The sequence below is a fragment of the Pelobates fuscus genome, chromosome 3, assembly GCF_036172605.1.
Source record: "Pelobates fuscus isolate aPelFus1 chromosome 3, aPelFus1.pri, whole genome shotgun sequence".
In the NCBI taxonomy this organism is placed as follows: Eukaryota; Metazoa; Chordata; class Amphibia; order Anura; family Pelobatidae; genus Pelobates; species Pelobates fuscus.
The window spans coordinates 371,033,980-371,056,210 of record NC_086319.1 but is presented as its reverse complement, the minus strand read 5'-3'; the positions used below and the strand labels follow the sequence as shown (position 1 = coordinate 371,056,210).

General features: G+C 44.3%; 1 protein-coding gene across 1 annotated transcript; it reads right to left on the bottom strand.

Moving 5' to 3' along the window:
* Positions 1–954: 954 nt before the first annotated feature.
* Positions 955–20,529, bottom strand: IDH3A (isocitrate dehydrogenase (NAD(+)) 3 catalytic subunit alpha). Its single transcript, XM_063449419.1, has 11 exons — positions 20,455–20,529; positions 13,233–13,298; positions 12,759–12,842; positions 7,189–7,303; positions 6,897–7,084; positions 6,612–6,745; positions 6,222–6,324; positions 5,884–5,948; positions 4,904–4,988; positions 4,214–4,366; positions 955–2,536 (listed from the first exon to the last, which is right to left on the bottom strand). Exons 1-11 carry the CDS (start codon positions 20,485–20,487, stop codon positions 2,453–2,455), a joined length of 1,110 nt encoding a protein of 369 aa, XP_063305489.1. The 5' UTR covers positions 20,488–20,529; the 3' UTR covers positions 955–2,452.
* Positions 20,530–22,231: the final 1,702 nt, after the last annotated feature.

Here is a 22,231-nt window from a genome sequence, read left to right as displayed (position 1 = left end):
CTCTCTACACCAGTCCGCTCTGTCTTTCTTCTGACAACTTATACAGTTTGTTCATCCAGTCTCACTCCTTGCTGTTATCCCATTTATTAGGACAATGATTTCACATTGGATAATCTCTTCTTTTCTTATTCTGTACAATGAACCTATTGCTCTAAACCTCCATTCATACGTATATCCCATTTTCCTAGACCAGGCATAGACAACCTTCGGCACTCCAGATGTTTTGGACTGCACCTCCCATGATGCTTTGCCAGCATTATGGGGGATGTAGACCACAAGATCTGGAGTGCCAAAAGTTTCCTATCCCTGCCCTAGACTGTAATCTAATTTGACTCTCCTCATCTCTTTTCTGTTAATCATGTTTTTCCAAACAGATTTTCATACCCTGTTGTACAGCTCTACAAAATGTGTTGCCTTATCTCAGGTGTTCAAATACTGCATTTACAACAAATGTATAAATGTTTAGGTTATCCAAGTGTTAAAACATAGATTAGCAAATAATTAAGAGCTGCAGGTAAGCCCATGGCGATGACTTAATATTTTTGGATACGTTTTTCAAATGATCTACAAAAACTCCCATAGACTTTAGTGGTGACGTCAGTATATTATATAACATATTGATCACTTGTAAACACATATCCAAAAATAATAAATGAAGGCCTATATGTTTATATTGATGTAAATGTGCTCTTATAATCTTTCATCTGTATAGTAGCAACCGTGTATTGTTACATTTAGTAACCGTAATTCACAAAATATATTTTTGCAGTTTGCTCATGTTGACCCTGTACCAGCTTTTTTTAAATCCAAGGTACATAAAAATATATATATTTTTTTTTTAATCCAGCACTCCTTTATCGGTTAAAGAAATTCCCCATTTATGAGTCTGACTGATAGATGTGCTCTATTTTAATTTTTTTTTATTTTAAATAAACAGAACAGGCACACACAAGATGAATAAGCATTGCAGTCATATTAAATGACTCTTTAAAAAGACATTGCACATTTAATAAGGATGCAAAACAAAGTCAAGTGTAAACGGATATAAAGCAGTAACTCAAATTGCAAGAATTACAAAATGAATTCACCAACAGATATATAATAAATACAGCTTCCAAAATGAAACGTTTAAGGCTTTAACAAGACATTCATACAGGTGGATTTGGACTGTGCTTTAACGCCTCATGGAGCAGTGTGCTTCAGTGCCCTCTTGTGGTGTATTGCTAAATGGAGCGATCAGTCAACCAAATCAGAGTATTTTCTCTCCAACTTAAATGCATGGCTCAAAGCCACATAACGGCATAAATATTGCATTAGGGCAGGTGGGAGGGTCTAATATTTAGAGAATAACAAGTATAATTAAATGCAGCTTTGCAAAGGATAAGATAATGTGGAGTGGTTAAATGTAACTGTTATATTCATCCTTAAGAAAAGGCTAAGTCAATTGCCCCAACAACATAGCAGCCATAAAAGACATTTGGCAAAAAGACAAGATCAAAGTACACCAAGCAGTATATTGCAACACCAATTATCATAATAATTAAGAGCATTGCAAATCAACAGAGGGAGAACAGAAAGAATCCAGCCACACTAAAGATGCTGCATAAAGATTAACTTATCTTAAACAAAAAATATATATATACCCTTTCTCCATATGTGAAAGAGTAACATAAATACATTGGTAAAAAGCTCCTACTGGCCCAAACTAATTAAAGTCAGTACAGCCCGGAAGCGATAGCCCCTTATTATATGAAGCAATAGTAGATGCCTTGTGAGATGATATATATATAAAGAGATGTTGGGAATGCTATGTGCTTTTAAGAAGCCATGAGATGCAGATCTTATAACTGAGTGTGAATCTTATGGAGTGATTAGAAGGGCCACCGGGAGCTAGAGGGTAGGTTAGAATGAGCATTAGGGATTTTACGTTGAAAGCATGGGAAACATTATTGGATGAGGTTGCATGACGCACCAAAGATAATCTACTAAAAACCTTTAGTCATTTGATGTGTTGTTAATTACTTGAATATTTGTGTGTCATACTCTAGTTCTCTTTATTTTTACTATGTGATCTACATAGGACTTACACCCCTCATCTTTGTAAGGTACAAGATATCGAGGCAACCAAGGTGGCTTTTCTTTTCTTAAATTCCAGTTTATCTAAATAAAGGAGTTATTTTATACCTGCGTCAGCTAAAAATACCAGCAATCTTATGGGGCGCTGTTATGCCTCTAGCATTTCACGTGAAAACTTTAGCTTTTTCCATCGACACATTTTCCACTTGGCTTTAACGATTTAAACCCTTTTACTGCCAGAGAGGACCATGTGACAATAGACCTCTATGGCAGAGAAGGGATTCCATGTTAATGAATGAAGTCAGTAATTAGCAGAATATTATGTGCGTGTGATAATCAGCTGGCTGGACTTGCATCATGAAAAAGCATGGCAGATCTAGTCACTGTCCCGTATCCTGCGGCAGATGTCAGCAGTAAAGTCGGAGCATTTGGCATTTCCTCCCAAGTCTTTGGTTCGTGCCTACAAATTACAACACAGGAGAGAAAAGAGGGGTGATTTTGGCATCATATGAGAAGTCTTTTAAAAAGGCTTTGCTATCAAGAACAGTGGATAACCCGGACCAAGCTTGCTTCAAGTAAGAGTTAAAGTGTAATTTACCAAACGAGGCCCTCATTTAATATTTTTGCACAAACTTTTAAAATGATTTAATATGTTGGAAAACATATTTATTTTATATATTGATATTTTAATAAATTTTTTTTTAAACATTTATCCAAAAATATTAAATCATTTGAAACACTGATCTAAAAATATGACATCAACAGCTAAGTTTGTTAAACTATCAGAAAATGCATTGACTAGGAAAGGAGAGGCAGAATGCAAGTGTGGTTATAATTTGTATTTATTTATCATTTATGGACACTGGTTAGTGAAGCTGAATGCAGCCTTCCTGGTGTGTTAATCTGCTATAGTATTGCTTGCCCATCGCAGTGTGCTTTCAGTAGTCTCTGGTCTATGTTCTGTACAGAATACTAGTCAGCACCCAAACATGTCGAGAATCTCACCTTGGCTTTGTGCATGAACATAGTGTAACTCCAAGCATACATGCAGAGGATAACATTTAGCCATCCAGATCACTTCTCGTGTCCCTGTCTTACACGCTGCAGCTTTTATTATTTTATATATACCCAATTTTGCAGTATCACAGAATTAAAACAAAACTAGGAGTATCCATCGACATGAAACTTGAGGCCATTGACTTAAACAATTTACGACTGCTTCTCACTGACAAACAAACCAGGCTCCATTGAAGGATACAGACAGGAATCAGGAGAGGTGGACGTTTTAAACTAGTACAGATTAAAGCAGCAGATCTTAATAATGAAAGCGCAATAGGGGGTTTAAAACCATAGAGGTCCCACTAACACTGCTGTAAGCCTCCTTAATTTGTTTTAATAATGTTTTTTATGTAAGAATGGGTTTTATACTCTATATACATTTTCCCTTTTTATATTTGCATTATGCTGGATGGCATTTCAACCAATCCTGAGTTCTAGAAGACCAATTTTTGTAATCTAATTTTTGCACAAAATATTTCACAGTTACAGCCCACGGAGGAATATATTTAAAGTCACAAAGCATGCTCCAGATTTTATATTTTTAATAGAGATACTTTATTTCTGTACCAATCACGTTACGGATAGTTGTGTTTGACATTTGGTTTACTGTTTGTCCATGTTGTGGAGTGCATACAGGTGATTTTGGGAATACAAGTCTGGATATTGGATTTTTGAGATTTTGTGAGTAATGTACTCAAGGTCAAGCACAGGATGACGGCTTCAGTTTGCTAACCAGTGTAGCTTGATTAGGCTTACGACAACGTACCAACATACTTTCCACAATGTTCGTGACTTGTATTAGTCAGCCATTTATGCCAATGCTCAGGTAAGTGCATTTTCTACAAACTGCTGGCAATGTCATTTTTGAATGTGAGATTAACCTAAACTACGACTTATTCGAGCTTGCCTTCATGTGACAGAATACAACATGTCAATATATTACTTAAAGGTAACGTATAAACATTTAAAATTAAGCACCATGTCCACTATGGACAAGTGTTATATTGTTAAATGAATCTTAAAATAAATAGGAACATGCACAACAACTTATTGTGTCAATGAAGCCATCTGTTCTCACCTGGCCTGATTTAATGGTCTCGAAGCAGGCAGCCTCTATTTTGTGCCCATACTCCTGTAGACCCATGTGACGCAGCATCATGACTGCACTGAGAAGTAAAGCTGTAGGATTAGCCAGGTCCTTCCCTGCGATATCGGGAGCAGTCCCATGGACCTACATGGAGAAGAATGAGGTTAGCTATTTAGCTAAATACGGCAAACACAAACAAAACGTTCCAGTAGATCAGTCATGAGTTAGTCACACAGCCTTGATTTAACAAGGCTGCCAGATGTTATAGCAGACAACAACACAATAAGATTAGGAGATAATATTAAAGAAAAACCTTATTGTACTGGTGAATAAAGGTCTCTTGGTTTTGATCAAACGGGGCCAGAATATAAAACTGCAATGGACAATGTCATACAGATGCACATTGGCAACTCTTTGAGTACAGAGTCTATGTTTTCTCTCAGAAAGCTTCTCTCATACACAACGTTATGTGTATAAGATTGTCGGTTTTCAAAACCTGATAAAAAAATTCACAGGTGTCAAGGTATTTGAATATAAGCTTCTAGAATATCTCAGAGAAGACAGCTACACATCCCTTGACCATAATAGCTGGTGTAATCTTTTGTAATGCAAAAATGGTTATGGTGCTCAATCTGGTTTACTGGGATTTTAGTGTTCAGTGTATACAAGATATTACTTTACCGATTCAAATATCGCCACTCCATTCGCCCCAATATTACCACTCGGGGTAACTCCAAGACCACCGATTAGCCCAGCACACAAGTCACTTGGAGGATGAAAGAAAAATTAAATTAGCGATAAAACAAATGCGTATTACCCAATTAAATAAATTACCATAGGCACTTAAATGTTGAGTTTTCAAGTTTTATAGTGTGATATATATATATATAAGGTCTAGCACACATTACTTCCTATGGTTTCTTTACATAACCCTGCAGATGCAGTTATTCCTTATCTGTGTGTACATATGGTTAAGATAAGACAAATGCATTACAGGCAAGTTACTTTACATGGCTTTAAAGGATCACTATAGGGTCAGAAACACAAACATGTATTGTTAAAAACATAGGAAAGCATTGAATGGGATGAAACTGTGAAGGACGCAGATCAGGGGCAGAGCCAGCACAAGAAAAACAGAGCCCTGGCCAATCAGCATCTCCTCATAGAGATGCATTAACTCAATGCATCTCTATGAGGAAAGTTCAGTGCCTCCATGCAGAGGGTGGAGACACAGAATGGCAGTGCTGCACAGCAACTGTAGTAACCATCTAAGGGGTGGCCAGTGGAGGTATCCCTATGCTGTAATATAAAATATTTTCTCTGAAAACAGTGTTTTCTGAAAAAAAACCTGGAGGGAATGATTATACTCACCAGAACAAATACAATACGCTGTAATTGTTCTAGTGACTATAGTGTCCCTTTAATGACACGAAAAGAAAGGAGAAAAAAAACCACCACACCCTTTGGCACTTCTGTATGATCCTTTTCTGTTTTTTCTGTCCTTATTTGACCTATGGCCATAAAACAGAATGTCCTCAAACTATGTTTTAGAAATACAAACACCAGAATAAAAATGCTATCTATTGGAGCATGGTGGCATTACAGTAAGTCGGGGTAACAGTCAGAAGGATTTGCGTTAATCTGCGTCAGTGTCCACATACCTCAAGATATCCCCATAGAGGTTTGGCATGACTAGCACATCGAAATGTGTGGGATCCTGGACCATCTGTAAGGAGACACAAATAGTGGAAATGGAAGTGAAGCTGCAGTAAAAAGTGCATTATACACAAAGGGGTTTAGTCACTATAACCTAAATTGTGGCTCAGTGAAAACCAAATTGCAACGTTTACTAATTAGGAAAATCCAAATAGTTGGCCTATTTTAGCCTAAACTTTTAATGTTTGTCTTTCAGGAACAAAACCAAACTGTTTGGTGCAAATAAGGCTAGACTAACAGCAATATCAATACGGCACATAACGCTTTGATTTTGGGGTCTTACATTAAGACATACTGTATCCAGGTACATCTCATTAAACTTTATGTCTTTATAATTTTCAGCAACCTCTCTGCATTTTTTCAGAAAAAGACCATCAGACATCCTCCTGAAAACATACAAAAGACAAGTTATGTTTCTGACACAATTTACAGTCACAATGTGTATAAATTCTACAAAAACACAGTAGGGCATAGGCATGTGTTTTATGTTTCTTACAACAGCTTCTCCAGCAAGCATTTCCAAGTATGCAGAACATCTCCAACACTGGATTCTCCAGTATGTCTAACCCTCTCTGCCAGCTCCATGCTGTCATCCTTTGCGCTCTCTTTCCTTTAATTCTAGTCTCTCTCTCTCCCCCTTTATTCATGCTATATAATGGGAAAAATAACGCACATGATGTTGGCTTTGTGTACTGCAGTCACTGTGCTCCGCTGGTTGCTCCTCGCATACTCAAAGGCAAACTCTGCAATTCGCTGACTCGCATCCTCTGTAATCAACTTAATGCTCTGCACCACACCGTCCACAATCTGAAACATAACGTAAGATATAGTTATAGCCACGCAACTTGTATATACACTAATGTAAACCTCGCTATTTAACTGTTCATGGACGTTATAATGGTGCAAACATCCTAATTTCTCTTGCCCAATGTAGGAACAATAAGTCAAATCCACATACCACATGTTCAATTCCACTATATTCGCCCTCTGTATTTTCCCGAATAGTGACCAGGTCTACGTCTGTGTAAGGGGTTTTGTAGCCATCGATTGAAACACATGGGCGCACATTGGCATAAAGGTCAAATGTTTTCCGAAGCAGCAGGTTCATGGACGGATGTCCAGCAGCAATGGGTGTCTTCAAAGGTCCTACCGGTAAACAAGGTATAATGTCCTCATCAATCAGATCATTATTAGGGGCCAATATCACAGATACACATTCTAGATAGATAGAGCTTGTCATCAGGTTGTACCTTTCAGGCCCATCTTGTTTTTATCCATGGATTCTTTGGCTTCGGGTGGAATCATCCACTTCCCTCCTGGACCTTGAATGGCTGTGACATTTCTCTCCTCCCATTGTATTGGAGCCTGTAGTTAGAAAATTAAAAAAATTATCTCTATGCATAATTCAGCTATATTTGGAAAAATAAATTAAGGGAACATAGCATACACAGGCAAATGTACAAATAACAAATATCATATGGCCTGATTTAACAAGGATTTGCAAACCAGTCTAATGTCCCATTACCATCCCATGTATCAAAGTCCTATATCCCTGTGTTTCTCAACCGCATTCTCCCTTTGTCCTTGTATTTCTCCTCTTCCAGTAAGGTAAGCCCTGTTTGACTCATCCAGGAGCAGAAAACAGATTGCTGACTCAAGCCAACATCAGAGCAATGTGGGGATATTCACAAGCTTTCAAGGTATCTGTGTGGCTCTGGCATTACAACAGCTCAGCAAGTGTGATTTCCTGACACATGCACGCTAAGGTGTGCATAACTCTATGGCAGACTGGGTCCAGTGAATACAGGCTGTCGGGACATTTTCTTCAGTTTTCAGCCAATGAGCTAGCCCTGCACTGCGAGGCTTAGCTCAGGAGAACTAATTGAAGCTATTGCTTAGGAGCTTCTGGTTCTCTATCAGAAGGCTAGGAGGCAGACCAAGAGTAAGAAGACAAACCAATCTAAAACTAGTTGGTTTACAATGTGGGGGCACCAGGGCACTTCTACATTATGCTGTAGTGTTTCTGGTGCTTGGAGGGTTCCTTTAAGATTATATAGTGTTTACCATTAAAGGAACACACAGAAGTTTATGCAAGGCAGGTGCTCTGGGCAATTTCTCCCTCTTGAATGTAGTTCCACTGAGCTAAACTACAAGGAAGAGAACAGGGCCGGCTATCTGCTTGAAAGCCAGAGAATGTAACAAGATTTATTTATAAAAGTGATCATTTCTACTGAATCCTCCACTTTTTGTAAAATGGAAAAAAAAAGAGCACACACTCTTAACTCATAAAGCATTTCTGCAGCCTGAAGCACTTTGGGTGTTTGGACTGTCCATTTAAGTTTAATTTGGACTTTTAACTCTTTTTAAAAAAAAAAAAATTAAATCGGTGCGGTGTTTGTCCAGTTATGTTGGAGTTCGGGGGTGAGAGCGGATTCTGGAGCAACTGATCAGAGAGAACTTTGTAATTGCCATTTGGGTGTAGACCCAATAAATTGTTTATTTTGTTCCAACACTCTACACTCATAGTAGTTTATTATTAGTGGCGTGCCTGAACGTCAGTTACAGCTTGAAAGTGCTATATTTGGGGTCAATGTAACATAACACCCAGGCTATACTGCCCTATGTATTTGTTCTGGGTTAATTTGTTTTGGTGGATACGTAGAACCTTGCCTTTCCACTGTATATAAGTGAAAATAATAATTTTGCCATTTCATCCCATCAATAAATTTCAATCACCTATTAATCCTACTCTTAAATTGATTTCTGAAGTTTCTCCTTTTCCCAGCCATCATTCTCCCCATATTTCCCATGTCATGCCCAGGAAGGCTGGAGTTTGGGGTGTCCCACTGAATGTTTAAGGATGCTACATTAATCACAGTCTTCGTAGGAGGAGGAGAATTCAACACAAACACTATGAACGGACTCAGTTATTAAGCACCTAATGTGCAGACACAAATTATAAAAATAAAACCGGTTTTATTATCAGCCGCTTCATAAAGGAGCTGCACCACACAAAATAAGTGAAATTCCTAGGCTAGAAATGTTAAAAGGTTTTTGTTCTTCAACTAGAATCGCAAGACAATACAGTATACAAACACAATGACACACCCAAAACAAGACTCGCTTTACTAGTTAAAAGTCGAAAAGACTTGACAACCCTTGCTCGTTCCAGAGAAGCCAAGTATAAATAAGGTATAACTTAAAAAGTCATCTGATGTGAACATATGTTGGGGTATATGCAGTTAGGGATAAAACAAGCAACTTGCAAAGAACGCTGTGTACTCACAATAATAGACATAGGACTACTATAAAACAGCTTCAAACCGTAGCACTGTAGGGGGAGTACCAATACGAATTGATGTTTTCCTCCATTACAAAAAGTTCTAAATCTGACTTTTCTGGCACTTGCCAAAATCTTCAGGTAAACAGTGACACTGACAGTTCCAGGATTGTTGCGTCAGTAACAGTGATGTATTTGCATTTCCCAACATGCATTAATTCTGAAAACCACTGCATGTTGGACAGACACTCAAATCATTAGTAACGAGAGGGAGTAACATGATACACACGTCCACAATTTTTCTGAAAATTTAGATTTTCCAGGATAAATTGTAAAAACCCTATAAATCCAAATAATTATTATTATTATGTTATTTATATAGCGCCATCAAATTCCGCAGCACTTTACAATGGGTGGACGAACAGACATGTAGTTGTAACGAGACAAGTTGGACACACAGGAACAGAGGGGTTGAGGGCCCTGCTCAATGAGCTTACATGCTAGAGGGAGTGGGGTAAAGTGACACAAAAGGTAAGGATAGTATTAGGAAAGTAGATTTGTAGAATAGTATTCAGTCAAGAATTGGTGTCTTTTTTTTTTTTTTTTTTTTTAAGGAGTGGAGACTGGGTGAACGTCTAATGGAGAAAGGGAGGGAGTTATTATTATTATTATTATGATATTTATATAGCGCCATCAAATTCCGCAGTGCAGTGGGTGGACGAACAAACATGTAGTTGTAACCAGACAAGTTGGACACACAGGAACAGAGGGGTTGAGGGCCCTGCTCAATGAGCTTACATGCTAGAGGGAGTGGGTTATAGTGACACAAAAAGGTAAGGATAGTCAAATCACTGTATAGTCCAAGAAAGGGGACAGCAGGGAAAAAATGATTTACCAATGAAAGGTGCAGTAGCTTTTTGATGATTGCTCAAAGATTTCAATTCGTATTTTAACAATCTAAAGCCTTTTAACTTTATTTCCTTAAACTATAAGACACCTATCTCACAGAAAACATCCTGCCCTTTGTAATCATGAACCCAATAAACTTTTCTATGGAAATCTGCACTTTCTTAAGCATTTTAAGTTCTGATGTGTTCACACATAAAGCACACCAGAAGTTAAAACGCTTTAAGTGTTTGAAGTGTTTCTTTAAACAAAAAAAAAGTTATTCAGAATGGGAATGGGAAGGGGGAGTGTGCGTGTTTGTGACGTTTGGTATACAATGCAGCCAGGTTTTTCTCTGTACTAAACAGACAGAGGAGCACTTCCACAGTTCCAAATGGGATGAGCAATGAATTGCAATGTGGCATAAAAAAAGGGTTGGGTAAAGTACATGAGGCACTGAGGTCCTTTCAATATACTTCAGTGTAAGTAGAGCAAGTACACAATTCTAAAGGTTAAAAAACGAGAGCTTAATTTTTCAGTTAACCAACCACTTAACAAAAAAAAAAAAAAGGATTCCAGGAAAAGGAAAATGAGTGTTATACTGAGATGTATTAAAAATTCTACACAGGGGGGCGGGGCCAAGCCAGCAAGCGGAGCAGACGCATGAAGGCTGAGCTCCTGCTGGATTCCTCGACTAGCACCGTTAACTCGCTAGAAACCAGGACATAAAACTTCCGGGATACCCTACCTGTATAGAGAAGGTCCCGCTGATACGCCTGACGCTTTCCACGAGCAATTCGGTGATCGGGAACCCACGATGGCTGGCTGGGGCCTACACGCGACGGAGACAGGCCGCTCTCCCAGTCCACGAACCGGAGAAACTGTCCTGCCAGCAACCTGTCGTCCCCCCCTGACCGGCGGGGGTTATCCCGGTCCAAGCGGACACACACGGGCACAGAACCAAAAGGAAGAGGCAAACGAGCGGAGAGATGAGGCGCGGCCCTGTAAAATGGCCGCCGCCACGTGGAATCACACCGCAGAGAGACCCGACCTCATGGCCAGGCTAGATGCCATAATAAATAAGTTCTTGGAGAAGATGGCGGCTAAAGAGCGAAAAGCGGAGGCCCTTAATAAGGCCACACGCTCACCCAAGGTATTACCGACACACTCCTTAAGCAGGCGTACATTCCCTCCCCCAGACAAAGTAAGCAATGGGCGCCGAAACGGACGAAGCTCCCGACGGGCCCATAAACCCAAACGACTGACCTTGCCGCTGACAGAAATGAGAACTATGCTCGGACATACAAACCTCAGACCGCGCATCCGACATCGCTGGCATGGATCCCGACCGACTCGGAGGGCTCCCAAACGAGAACCGCCACTACATAAAACAAAATGGCGCACTCGAGGGGCTGGGACACGGCCGGCTCCAAGCACAACCAAGGCCTGCCAGCGCATCACCCAGAAGCAGCGACACAGAGCCGCAAACAGCACCCAGAAGGGCTACGCTCCCATACTACAGGGACACACAGAGACTCCGGCCTGCACAACCATGAGGGGAGCAGAGAAATGGCTGCACCGCCAGAGAAATACCCCCATCACCCAAGGTACTCACGGATAACCGGGAAGCAGCGGCGGAATCCCTCCAGCCTACTTGACCTGCGATGCCGAAACCCAGTTGGACTCTCTGTGTGCTTTGCTGGCACCGACGACAGGAGTAGGCTGACTCCAACTGCCATCATACGGCTAGGGCTGCCACCACACCACCAAGCCCACGCAGCCGAAGAGGACTCTGACTCACACCATCCTTATCAAGCCTTGCCTCTCTAGCCAGGGCCACATTAACACAATTAGTTTAACAACTCATACATGTTTACTACCCTAGTGAAACACCACACTTATTGTATATGCACCTGTGAGCAATGCTACACCACCACATGTACACCCAGCATATCTCATGCCATAGACGGTTAGGCACTCACATGTGACACCTGACAAACACCCTGTACTTAGCCTAGCACATCTACTGAAGCATAGCTTAACCTGTAAACACAGCTATTGTGATCTTGGTCGACCATAAGCATTGTTTAATTTGCTGTGAAAGTGTGCAGCCTTATATGTCACGGGGTGTCTAGTCTACAGCTGTTGTCCATCGGGTGTTCTCCCTTGTTTTGTTTGCTTTTACTTTAACAATATAGTTGTCTAAGCTAGTTAAAATTATAAGAAATGTACGCATTCCCATTTTCTTACTGCATAGGCAAGCAAGCGAGATTTAACACTCATAAGTCGATTGTTAGAATGCTCTTGTAGGTACGTTCTCTGCACGAGCCATGTTTTTCCTCCTTTGTCCCTCCTCTACCTATTTCTACATGGCATGTGCATTATGTTAACATATTGAAAACTAAACGTCAACCTAAACTATTGTTCTACTATAAAAACTATAAAAATGTGCCTGTATAACGTATGCCATGACTTGTACTATGTTTACCTATTTTACTGAATATCGCTGTTGTGGCGCATATCGGCTATCTGTTTATTCTGTGCACACCTAAAATAACGAATTTAAAAAAAAAAAAAAAAATTCTACACAATTCTCAATAATTTAGTAAGTAGTTCTGTGTAGGTTTGTGTTGTGTTCTTTCCCGTCATACTCACTTTGGCTGCCTCGAAAATCTTCATGACGGCCGTTGAAATCTCTGGCCCGATCCCATCTCCTGGTATCAGGGTCACCGTCTGCAACTGTAACAGAGATGTGAAATTAGAGATGTAACCCTGCTCAGCGCCTTCTGAACCAAAAACCATGATCAGTTTCCAAGCAGCTAACAAAACTAGCTAACAAAACTAGCATAGCAGTATCATCCATGTTGGAATGGATACAGCTTACCAACTTTTAGCAGCATGTATATTGGTCTGCATTATATATGTACACTGAACGTTGGGGAGAAGCACAGCATGTATGTAGTTTTGCATTATACAGGTACGTTTAACTCTGGGGAGGATACACATGTGTCTACATAAATGAAATTGCATTGTTTTGTGCGTTCATCCCACTTGTCTTATTGTGTTATTGCTCATTTTGTGTATTTCTAATACACCACGGTATATAAAGATGGCGATAAACCTACTTACTTGGTTAGAAAAGGCCCTGGTTCCATTATTTATGGGCAGGTTTAGTGTTCCTGCCAATCGGCTGACCTGTTAAAAGAAATCACTGGTAAATACAGAAGAAACAAAACCTGAAAAGAAAAGTACAATACGAAAGTAACCAATTAGGGAATGTCATTAGTACTAATTCAATTAAGGAGTTCACTGGATTTATAAAACACAAGCAGGAACCCCGTGCACCAAGGATACTGACACACTTAAAAATGTGACAATCACTTTTTTTTCAGCCCTGCGGAATATGTAGGAATTTTATAGATGCCAGTAATAATAAAATAAATCTTTTAATTTCAACACAAATCCTTCAAAATGTAAAAAGAAAGAACAAACATCCACCGTACCGTTTGAACAGGCTAATAGACTTAAGTGCTAGTTCTACATAAATTGCACTCACATGTAAAGACTCCTTATACTACCCGGAGACTTAGTGTCAAACCACACAATAGAAAAGTCCTCATGAGGTTTCCAACCACACAATATCACACCCAGTAACCTAGGCCTTGCCACTACCTTCTCCTGGAAAGACAGTTATCACATACTTATTCCCCCTCCAGATCGTGTCTCCCAGCCTAGCATTCCTATTCAGTGGCCCAGGGGTCCTCTGAGACAGGCAGGGAACTCACAGATGCACAGCGTGCCTGACCGGGAGCAACCTACAAAGCTCCTGGAACTTCCGATCAGATCGCGGAATCACTGCGGCCAGTCAAACTTTATCAAGTTTTCTCTCGGTCCAAGAACCATCTAACAGGGTGCTATTTGGATGTGTGATAGAGGAGGTGAATGACACAACAGGACTTGAGGGAGCTCCACGTACTGACTTCGTATACAGACATTAAAAGTGACCGGGACTTTTCACCCAGTGGTCTGGAACTCTAGGCACCTCCGATACGGGTGCTTTTCTGAACGGAACATCGGTCTAGGGGAGAGCTATCCAGGGGTCACACCAGCTTGGGGATGAGGGCAGATGAACATATGGCTTGAGGTGTTTTATTGTTCGGTGCCTAGCTGTTAATAAAGTTAACACGTCGGGTACAGACACCCATGCATTGTGAAATCCCATTGTTCTCCTGGTGACCCCCTGTTAGGGACTCAGGTATAAAAAGAGGACAATCACTCCAATCAAGTATTCTTGTTTTACCTAACATCAAGCCTCGGCTGATGGCTAGGGGAGGGCTATAATCAAGCCTCGGCTGATGGCTAGGGGAGAGCTATAATCAAGCCTCGGCTGATGGCTAAGGGAGGGCTACAATCAAGCCTTGGCTAATGGCTAAGGGGAGGGCTATAATCAAGCCTCGGCTGATGACTAGGGGATGGCTATAATCATTCTGGGGCTTTTCACTAAGGTGGAAAGGGAGTCCTTGGCGGCGACACTCCAGTCTCTTGGTTTACTTGTAAATGTTCAAATTGTTATTATTAAGGTGTTTCATACATTTATCAAATTCAGATATTTGTTTTAGATTTATTTTTTTGCAGAAAGCAAATTGCACCAAATTACAAATTGAGTTACATTCTGTTTAACAAGTCTTTGGTTAAAAAATGTCTAGTGCTGGGACAGAGGTAGGTTTATTCTTTATTTGTTGTGTTTTTTGTTGTTGGAGTAACCCAAGGTAACTGGCTGTGCATAATGTTCTTGTAACTATTATTTTTACTGACATCCTATCTGGCATAGTTGACAAGGTCTGTGTGGGTAGAAAGGTGGGCATATGACTCCTAACTCAGATGCTATAGGTTTGCATTCAGACCGGTGTACTTATAACAGAAATATTGTGCTGGCAAAATCGCCACCAGAATGTATTAATTGCTTCCTTCACCTCCAAGAAGCAATGGATACTGTAACTGTGCAAGCCCACTCCTACATGATGTGCACCACATCCCACAATGCACCATGTCTGCGGACAGAGGCTGGTAGGAAAAGTAAAACTTACTTAACTGCCTCAGATCACTGAATCTCTAAACAGTGGAAGGAAAAAAAGAAGCCTAGAATATCCCTTTAATGGGTTTGCACAGGAAACCAAATTCTCCGCAAATGTAGATCCTCTGGTTTTGAATAGCTGCATAACAAACACACAATGCAGGCCTTACTCCTGGATAATTGCAAGAGATTCGGGAACAGAAATAAAACGGTGGGTGGGGGCCATAAAGATAATGGGGGGGGACCTACTGTCCTCCCCCCCCGGCCCCCACCCCTGCACGGTGGGTGGGGGCCATAAATTACAATGGGGGGGGGACGGGACCTACTGTCCTCCCCCCCCCGGCCCCCACCCCTGGGCGGCGGGTGGGGGCCATAATGGTAATGAGGGGGGGGACCTACTGTCCTCCCCCCCCGGCCCCCACCCCTGGGCGGCGGGTGGGGGGCCATGATGGTAATGAGGGGGGGGTGGCCTATTGTCCCCCACCCCCCCTGTGCCCCCCCCGGGCGGCGGGTGGGGGCCATAATGGTAATAAGGGGGGGGGGGAACCTACTGTCCTCCCCACCCGGCCCCCACCCTAAAAAATAGTGAGGGGGGAATAAAATTGATAACCTGTAAAGTAAAATTAAACTTACCATTCGACGTCTTCTTATTTCTAAAATCTTCATTTTTCAGCCCCAAAAAAGGCCAAATAAAAAAACATCATACCCGTCGAACTAAAAATAAAATAAAAAACCTGAGCGCAAAAAAAAAAAAAAAAAACAGACGAAAAAGAAAAAACCAGAGCGCAAAAAAAAGAATCCATCTTCACCCATGGAGGGCTCCGCGCAGACTGAGCTCCGCAGGGCGGGGGAAGGCTTATAAAGCCTTGCCCCACCCTGCAATTAGGCTAAGAACACTCTGATTGGTGGGTTTAAGCCAATCAGAGTGCTCTTTGTCATTTTACAAGCGTGGGAAAGTTCTTTGGAATTTTCCCACGCTTGTAAAATGACACAGAGCACTGTGATTGGATGGCTTGAAATCCATCCAATCACAGTGCTCTGTGTCATTTTACATTTTATACAGCGTGGGAAAGTTCTTTGGAATTTTCCCACGCTTGTAAAATGACACAGAGCACTGTGATTGGATGGCTTGAAATGTTTTCTTTTTCGTCAGGTTTTTTATTTTATTTTTAGTTCGACGGGTATGATGGTTTTTTATTTGGCCTTTTTTGGGGGCTGAAAAATGAAGATTTTAGAAAAAAGAAGACGTTGAATGGTAAGTTTAATTTTACTTTACAGGTTAGCAATTTTATTCCCCCCTCACTATTTTTTAGGGTGAGGGGGGTAGGTTTGTACATTTATGTAGTTTAGCATTAATTGAATAAAAATGTATAGAGTGTGCTTCTACTGATACATTTGCCCAAGGGGGTTGGGGTTTTAAGAGAGTGCCTAATTTGTACAAATCTTTTTGCTCTTTGCCAGCTTTTCTTTTTTGACAGTGTGCCCTCCATGCTAATAATTTACAGTGACATTAAATGTAACCTCTTATAACAGGTTCATGTTAATAGATAAGAGGTCCTAAAGAAAAATATATATATATTAAGCCACTTTAGGATCTGGTGAGTTAATATTTATCTCCTATCCAGCATCTCCCACTAATTAATCAGAGGTCTATGACTGTTACACTAATGCAATACTCTAAGTTTAGAATCTAAACCACTGATCATTGGTATGAAAAACACTTTCAAGAAATTGCTGCAGTTGTTATGGCCCTGTGCCCTCCCAGACTAATTTGTCAAATAATTTTAGAATGGTTTGACAAATTACCCCAGGTTCAATACGGCTGAAACGGCTTCTCCTGCCCAATGTCTTCGCTGTGATGAGTAGCACAGCGCTCACGGGCTGAGAGGGGTCAGCTGACACTCTCAGCCAATGACAGCATCTTAGCATGACCCTTCTTAGCTCAGTGGAGCAAACCGTATGTTCTATCACAAGAACAATCCGATAGCAGGCAATGTGGATGTGGGCACTAAGCAGGACCCAGGTAAGTTGTCTTGTCAATCCATTCTAAAACGATTTGACAAATCACCCTGTTTGGGCGCAAAGGCCCTCCTAGCATCATAACCACTACAGGGAGCGGCTATAGGTTTATACACTACCCAGTTAACTGTTAAAGGTACGTTGTAGGAACAGTAACCTTTCCATTAAAAAATAAAAGGAATTTTACAAAATGTGTCACTTTAGAACACTTTATTGCAATAGAACTTCCAGCCATACTTTTTTTGACACACATGGTACAACAAATGCATTGTGAAAATAAATCTATTTTGCCCTTTGATCTATTTACCCTTTAAAAAAAAATATATAAAATCCATCCAGGTTTTCATACTTATTGTTTATAAAGGCACAAACATATATATAGAACTGTAAAATGCATGTGGATTTGGACAATGTCATGTTATTATATATTGTTTCTCCCCCTCTGAATGTACAGTGTTTCTGAGCCTGTCATTTTGGCTGTCACTGAATCATGTAACATTGCATAACAACACAGTGCAAGCTTCTGTGAATACTGGCAGATAATATTACAGATTACAATCCTCTCTCTGCCACTCCTGCACAAAGAATGAGAAGTTGGCAAAAAATTTCCTGGGCATGCTGGATACGAGTTTCACTAAAACCTTCCCCCAGGTTACAAATCTACCATTGCTGTGCAATCGCCATGTATTCGTCATACAAAGAGCAGTCTTTACCATCCTTTGTTATAAGCTATCACTGCACAGGGAGACAGCTTGTGCAGCACACATGGTAAAATGCCTAGTGACCAGTTCAGTGCCAAGATTACCAGGATGGGTACAGTCTGGTAGCATGGATACATGTACCTACGGGGGTCCTCAGGGATCACTAAACATGTACCTCTGGGTGTCCAAATTGCTATTTATGTACCTATTGGTGTCTTAATGACTCACTATGCAAAATGTGTAAATGGGGGTCACTATACAATGTAAATATGGGGGTTCTCACGGCTCACTATACAATGTGTATATGGGGTCCCCATAGCTCACTATACATAGTGTATATGGGGGCCCTCATGGCACACTATACAACGTGTATATGGGGGTCCTCTGGGGTCACTATACAATGTGTATATGGGGGTCTTCATGGCTCACTATACAATGTGTATATGGGGGTCCTCTGGGGTCACTATACAATGTGTATATGGGGGTCTTCATGGCTCACTATACAATGTGTATATGGCTCACTATACAATGTGGATATGGGGGTCCTCAGGGGTCACTATACAATGTGTATATGGGGGTCCCCTGGGGTCACTATACAATGTGTATATGGGGGTCTTTATGGCTCACTATACAATGTGTATATGAGGTTTTTCAGGGGTCACTATACACTGTGTATGTGGGGGTATTTATGGCTCACTACACAATGTGTATATGGGGGTCTTCATGGCTCACTATACAATGTGTATATGGGGGTCTTTATAGCTCACTATACAATGTGTATGCGGGGGTCCTCAGGGGGTCACTATACAATGTGTATATGGGGGTCCTCGGGAGGGGGATCACACAGCACATTGGGGGTCGCACAGCGCTATGGGGGGTCACACAGCACATTGGGGGGATCACAGCGCTATGGAGGGGTCACAGCGCTATGGGGGGTCACAGCACATTGGGGGTCGCACAGCACTATGGGGGGTCACACAGCACATTGGGGGGATCACAGCGCTATGGAGGGGTCACACAGCGCTATGGGGGGGTCACACAACACATTGGGGGTCGCACAGCGCTATGGGGGGTCACACAGCACATTGGGGGGATCACAGCGCTATGGGGGTCGCACAGCGCTATGGGGGGTCACACAGCGCTATGGGGGGTCACACAGCACATTGGGGGGATCACAGCGCTATGGGGGGTCACACAGCCCATTGGGGGTCGCACAGCGCTATGGGGGGGTCACACAGCACATTGGGGGTCGCACAGCGCTATGGGGGATCAGAGCGCTATGGGGGTCACACAGCACATTGGGGGGATCACAGCGCTATGGGGGGTCACACAGCACATTGGGAGGATCACAGCGCTATGGGGGGTCACACAGCACATGTGTATATGGGGGTCTTTATAGCTCACTATACAATGTGTATGCGGGGGTCCTCAGGGGGTCACTATACAATGTGTATATGGGGGTCCTCGGGAGGGGGATCACACAGCACATTGGGGGTCGCACAGCGCTATGGGGGGTCACACAGCACATTGGGGGGATCACAGCGCTATGGAGGGGTCACAGCGCTATGGGGGGTCACAGCGCTATGGGGGGTCACACAGCACATTGGGGGGATCACAGCGCTATGGAGGGGTCACACAGCACATTGGGGGTCGCACAGCGCTATGGGGGGTCACACAGCACATTGGGGGTCGCACAGCGCTATGGGGGTCACACAGCACATTGGGGGGATCACAGCGCTATGGGGGGTCACACAGCACATTGGGGGGATCACAGCGCTATGGGGGTCGCACAGCGCTATGGGGGGTCACACAGCGCTATGGGGGGTCACACAGCACATTGGGGGGATCACAGCGCTATGGGGGGTCACACAGCACATTGGGGGTCGCACAGCGCTATGGGGGGTCACACAGCACATTGGGGGTCGCACAGCGCTATGGGGGGATCAGAGCGCTATGGGTCACACAGCACATTGGGGGGATCACAGCGCTATGGGGGGTCACACATCACATTGGGGGGATCACAGCGCTATGGGGGGTCACACAGCACATTGGGGGTCGCACAGCGCTATGGGGGGGTCACACAGCACATTGGGGGTCGCACAGCGCTATGGGGGGGTCACACAGCACATTGGGGGTCGCACAGCGCTATGGGGGGTCACACAGCACATTGGGGGGATCACAGCGCTATGGGGGGGTCACACAGCACATTAGGGGGGTCACAGCGCTATGGGGGGGTCACACAGCACATTAGGGGGGTCACAGCGCTATGGGGGGTCACACCGCTATGGGTGGTCACACAGCACATTAGGGGGGTCACAGCGCTATGGGGGGTCACACAGCACATTGGGGGTCGCACAGCGCTATGGGGGGTCACACAGCACATTGGGGGTCGCACAGCGCTATGGGGGGATCAGAGCGCTATGGGGGGTCACACTGCCTGTCTCCCTCACACCCGGTCAATGTGCTGTCACTCCCCGTGCTGCTCTATGAGGGCACTGGGCACTAGGTATGTGCGGCCTTGCAGTGCGGTAAGTAGCCCCCAAAGCCCGTGTCTCACCAGTGACCTCCAGGCGCTGCCAGCCATGTTCATGCAGGATACGGAGAGGGGGCGGGTCTGCAGAGCACAGGCCACGCCCACCGCATCGCCGGAAGTTCCCCCGCCCTCCCTGGCCCGGGGTCTCGGTTGCTATGGCAGCAGCTGGCTGAGTATGGGCAGCTGGCAGGGTGTGGGCAGCTGGCAGGGTATGGGCAGTCAGGCTGGGTATGTGCAGCCAGGCTGGGTGTAGCGGCAGTCAGGCTGGGTATGGGCAATCAGGCAGGGTATGGGCAGCCAGGCTGGGTATGGGCAGCCAGGCTGGGTATGGGCAGTCAGGCAGGGTATGGGCAGTCAGGCTGGGTATGGGCAGTCAGGCAGGGTATGGGCAGGCAGGGTATGGGCAGTCAGGCTGGGTATGGGCAGTCAGGCAGGGTATGGGCAGTCAGGCAGGGTTATGGGCAGTCAGGCTGGGTATGGGCAGTCAGGCAGGGTATGGGCAATCAGGCTGGGTATGGGCAGTCAGGCTGGGTGTAGCGGCAGTCAGGCTGGGTATGGGCAGTGAGGCAGGGTATGGGCAGTCAGGCTGGGTATGGGCAGTCAGGCTGGGTATGGGCAGCCAGGCTGGGTATGGGCAGCCAGGCTGGGTATGGGCAGTCAGGCAGGGTATGGGCAGTCAGGCTGGGTATGGGCAATCAGGCAGGGTATGGGCAGCCAGGCTGGGTATGGGCAGCCAGGCTGGGTATGGGCAGCCAGGCTGGGTATGGGCAGTCAGGCAGGGTATGGGCAGTCAGGCTGGGTATGGGCAGTCAGGCAGGGTATGGGCAGTCAGGCTGGGTATGGGCAGTCAGGCTGGGTATGGGGCAGTCAGGCAGGGTATGGGCAGTCAGGCTGGGTATGGTCAGGCAGGGTTATGGGCAGTCAGGCTGGGTATGGGCAGTCAGGCAGGGTATGGGCAATCAGGCTGGGTATGGGCAGTCAGGCTGGGTGTAGCGGCAGTCAGGCTGGGTATGGGCAGTGAGGCAGGGTATGGGCAGTCAGGCAGGGTATGGACAGCCAGGCTGGGTATGGGCAGTCAGGCTGGGTATGGGCAGCCAGGCTGGGTGTATCGGCAGTCAGGCTGGGTATGGGCAATCAGGCAGGGTATGGGCAGCCAGGCTGGGTATGGGCAGTCAGGCAGGGTATGGGCAGTCAGGCTGGGTATGGGCAGTCAGGCTGGGTATGGGCAATCAGGCAGGGTATGGGCAGTCAGGCAGGGTATGGGCAGTCAGGCTGGGTATGGGCAGTCAGGCAGGGTATGGGCAATCAGGCAGGGTATGGGCAGTCAGGCTGGGTATGGGCAGTCAGGCAGGGTATGGGCAATCAGGCAGGGTATGGGCAGTCAGGCTGGGTATGGGCAGTCAGGCAGGGTATGGGCAATCAGGCAGGGTATGGGCAGTCAGGCTGGGTATGGGCAGCCAGGCAGGGTATGGGCAGTCAGGCTGGGTGTAGCGGCAGTCAGGCTGGGTATGGGCAGTGAGGCAGGGTATGGGCAGTCAGGCAGGGTATGGGCAGTCAGGCTGGGTATGGGCAGCCAGGCAGGGTATGGGCAGCCAGGCAGGGTATGGGCAGCCAGGCAGGGTATGGGCAGTCAGGCTGAGTATGGGCAGCCAGGCAGGGTATGGGCAGTCAGGCTGGGTATGGGCAGTCAGGCTGGGTATGGGCAGTGAGGCAGGGTATGGGCAGTCAGGCTTGGTGTAGCGGCAGTCAGGCTGGGTATGGGCAGTGAGGCAGGGTATGGGCAGTCAGGCAGGGTATGGGC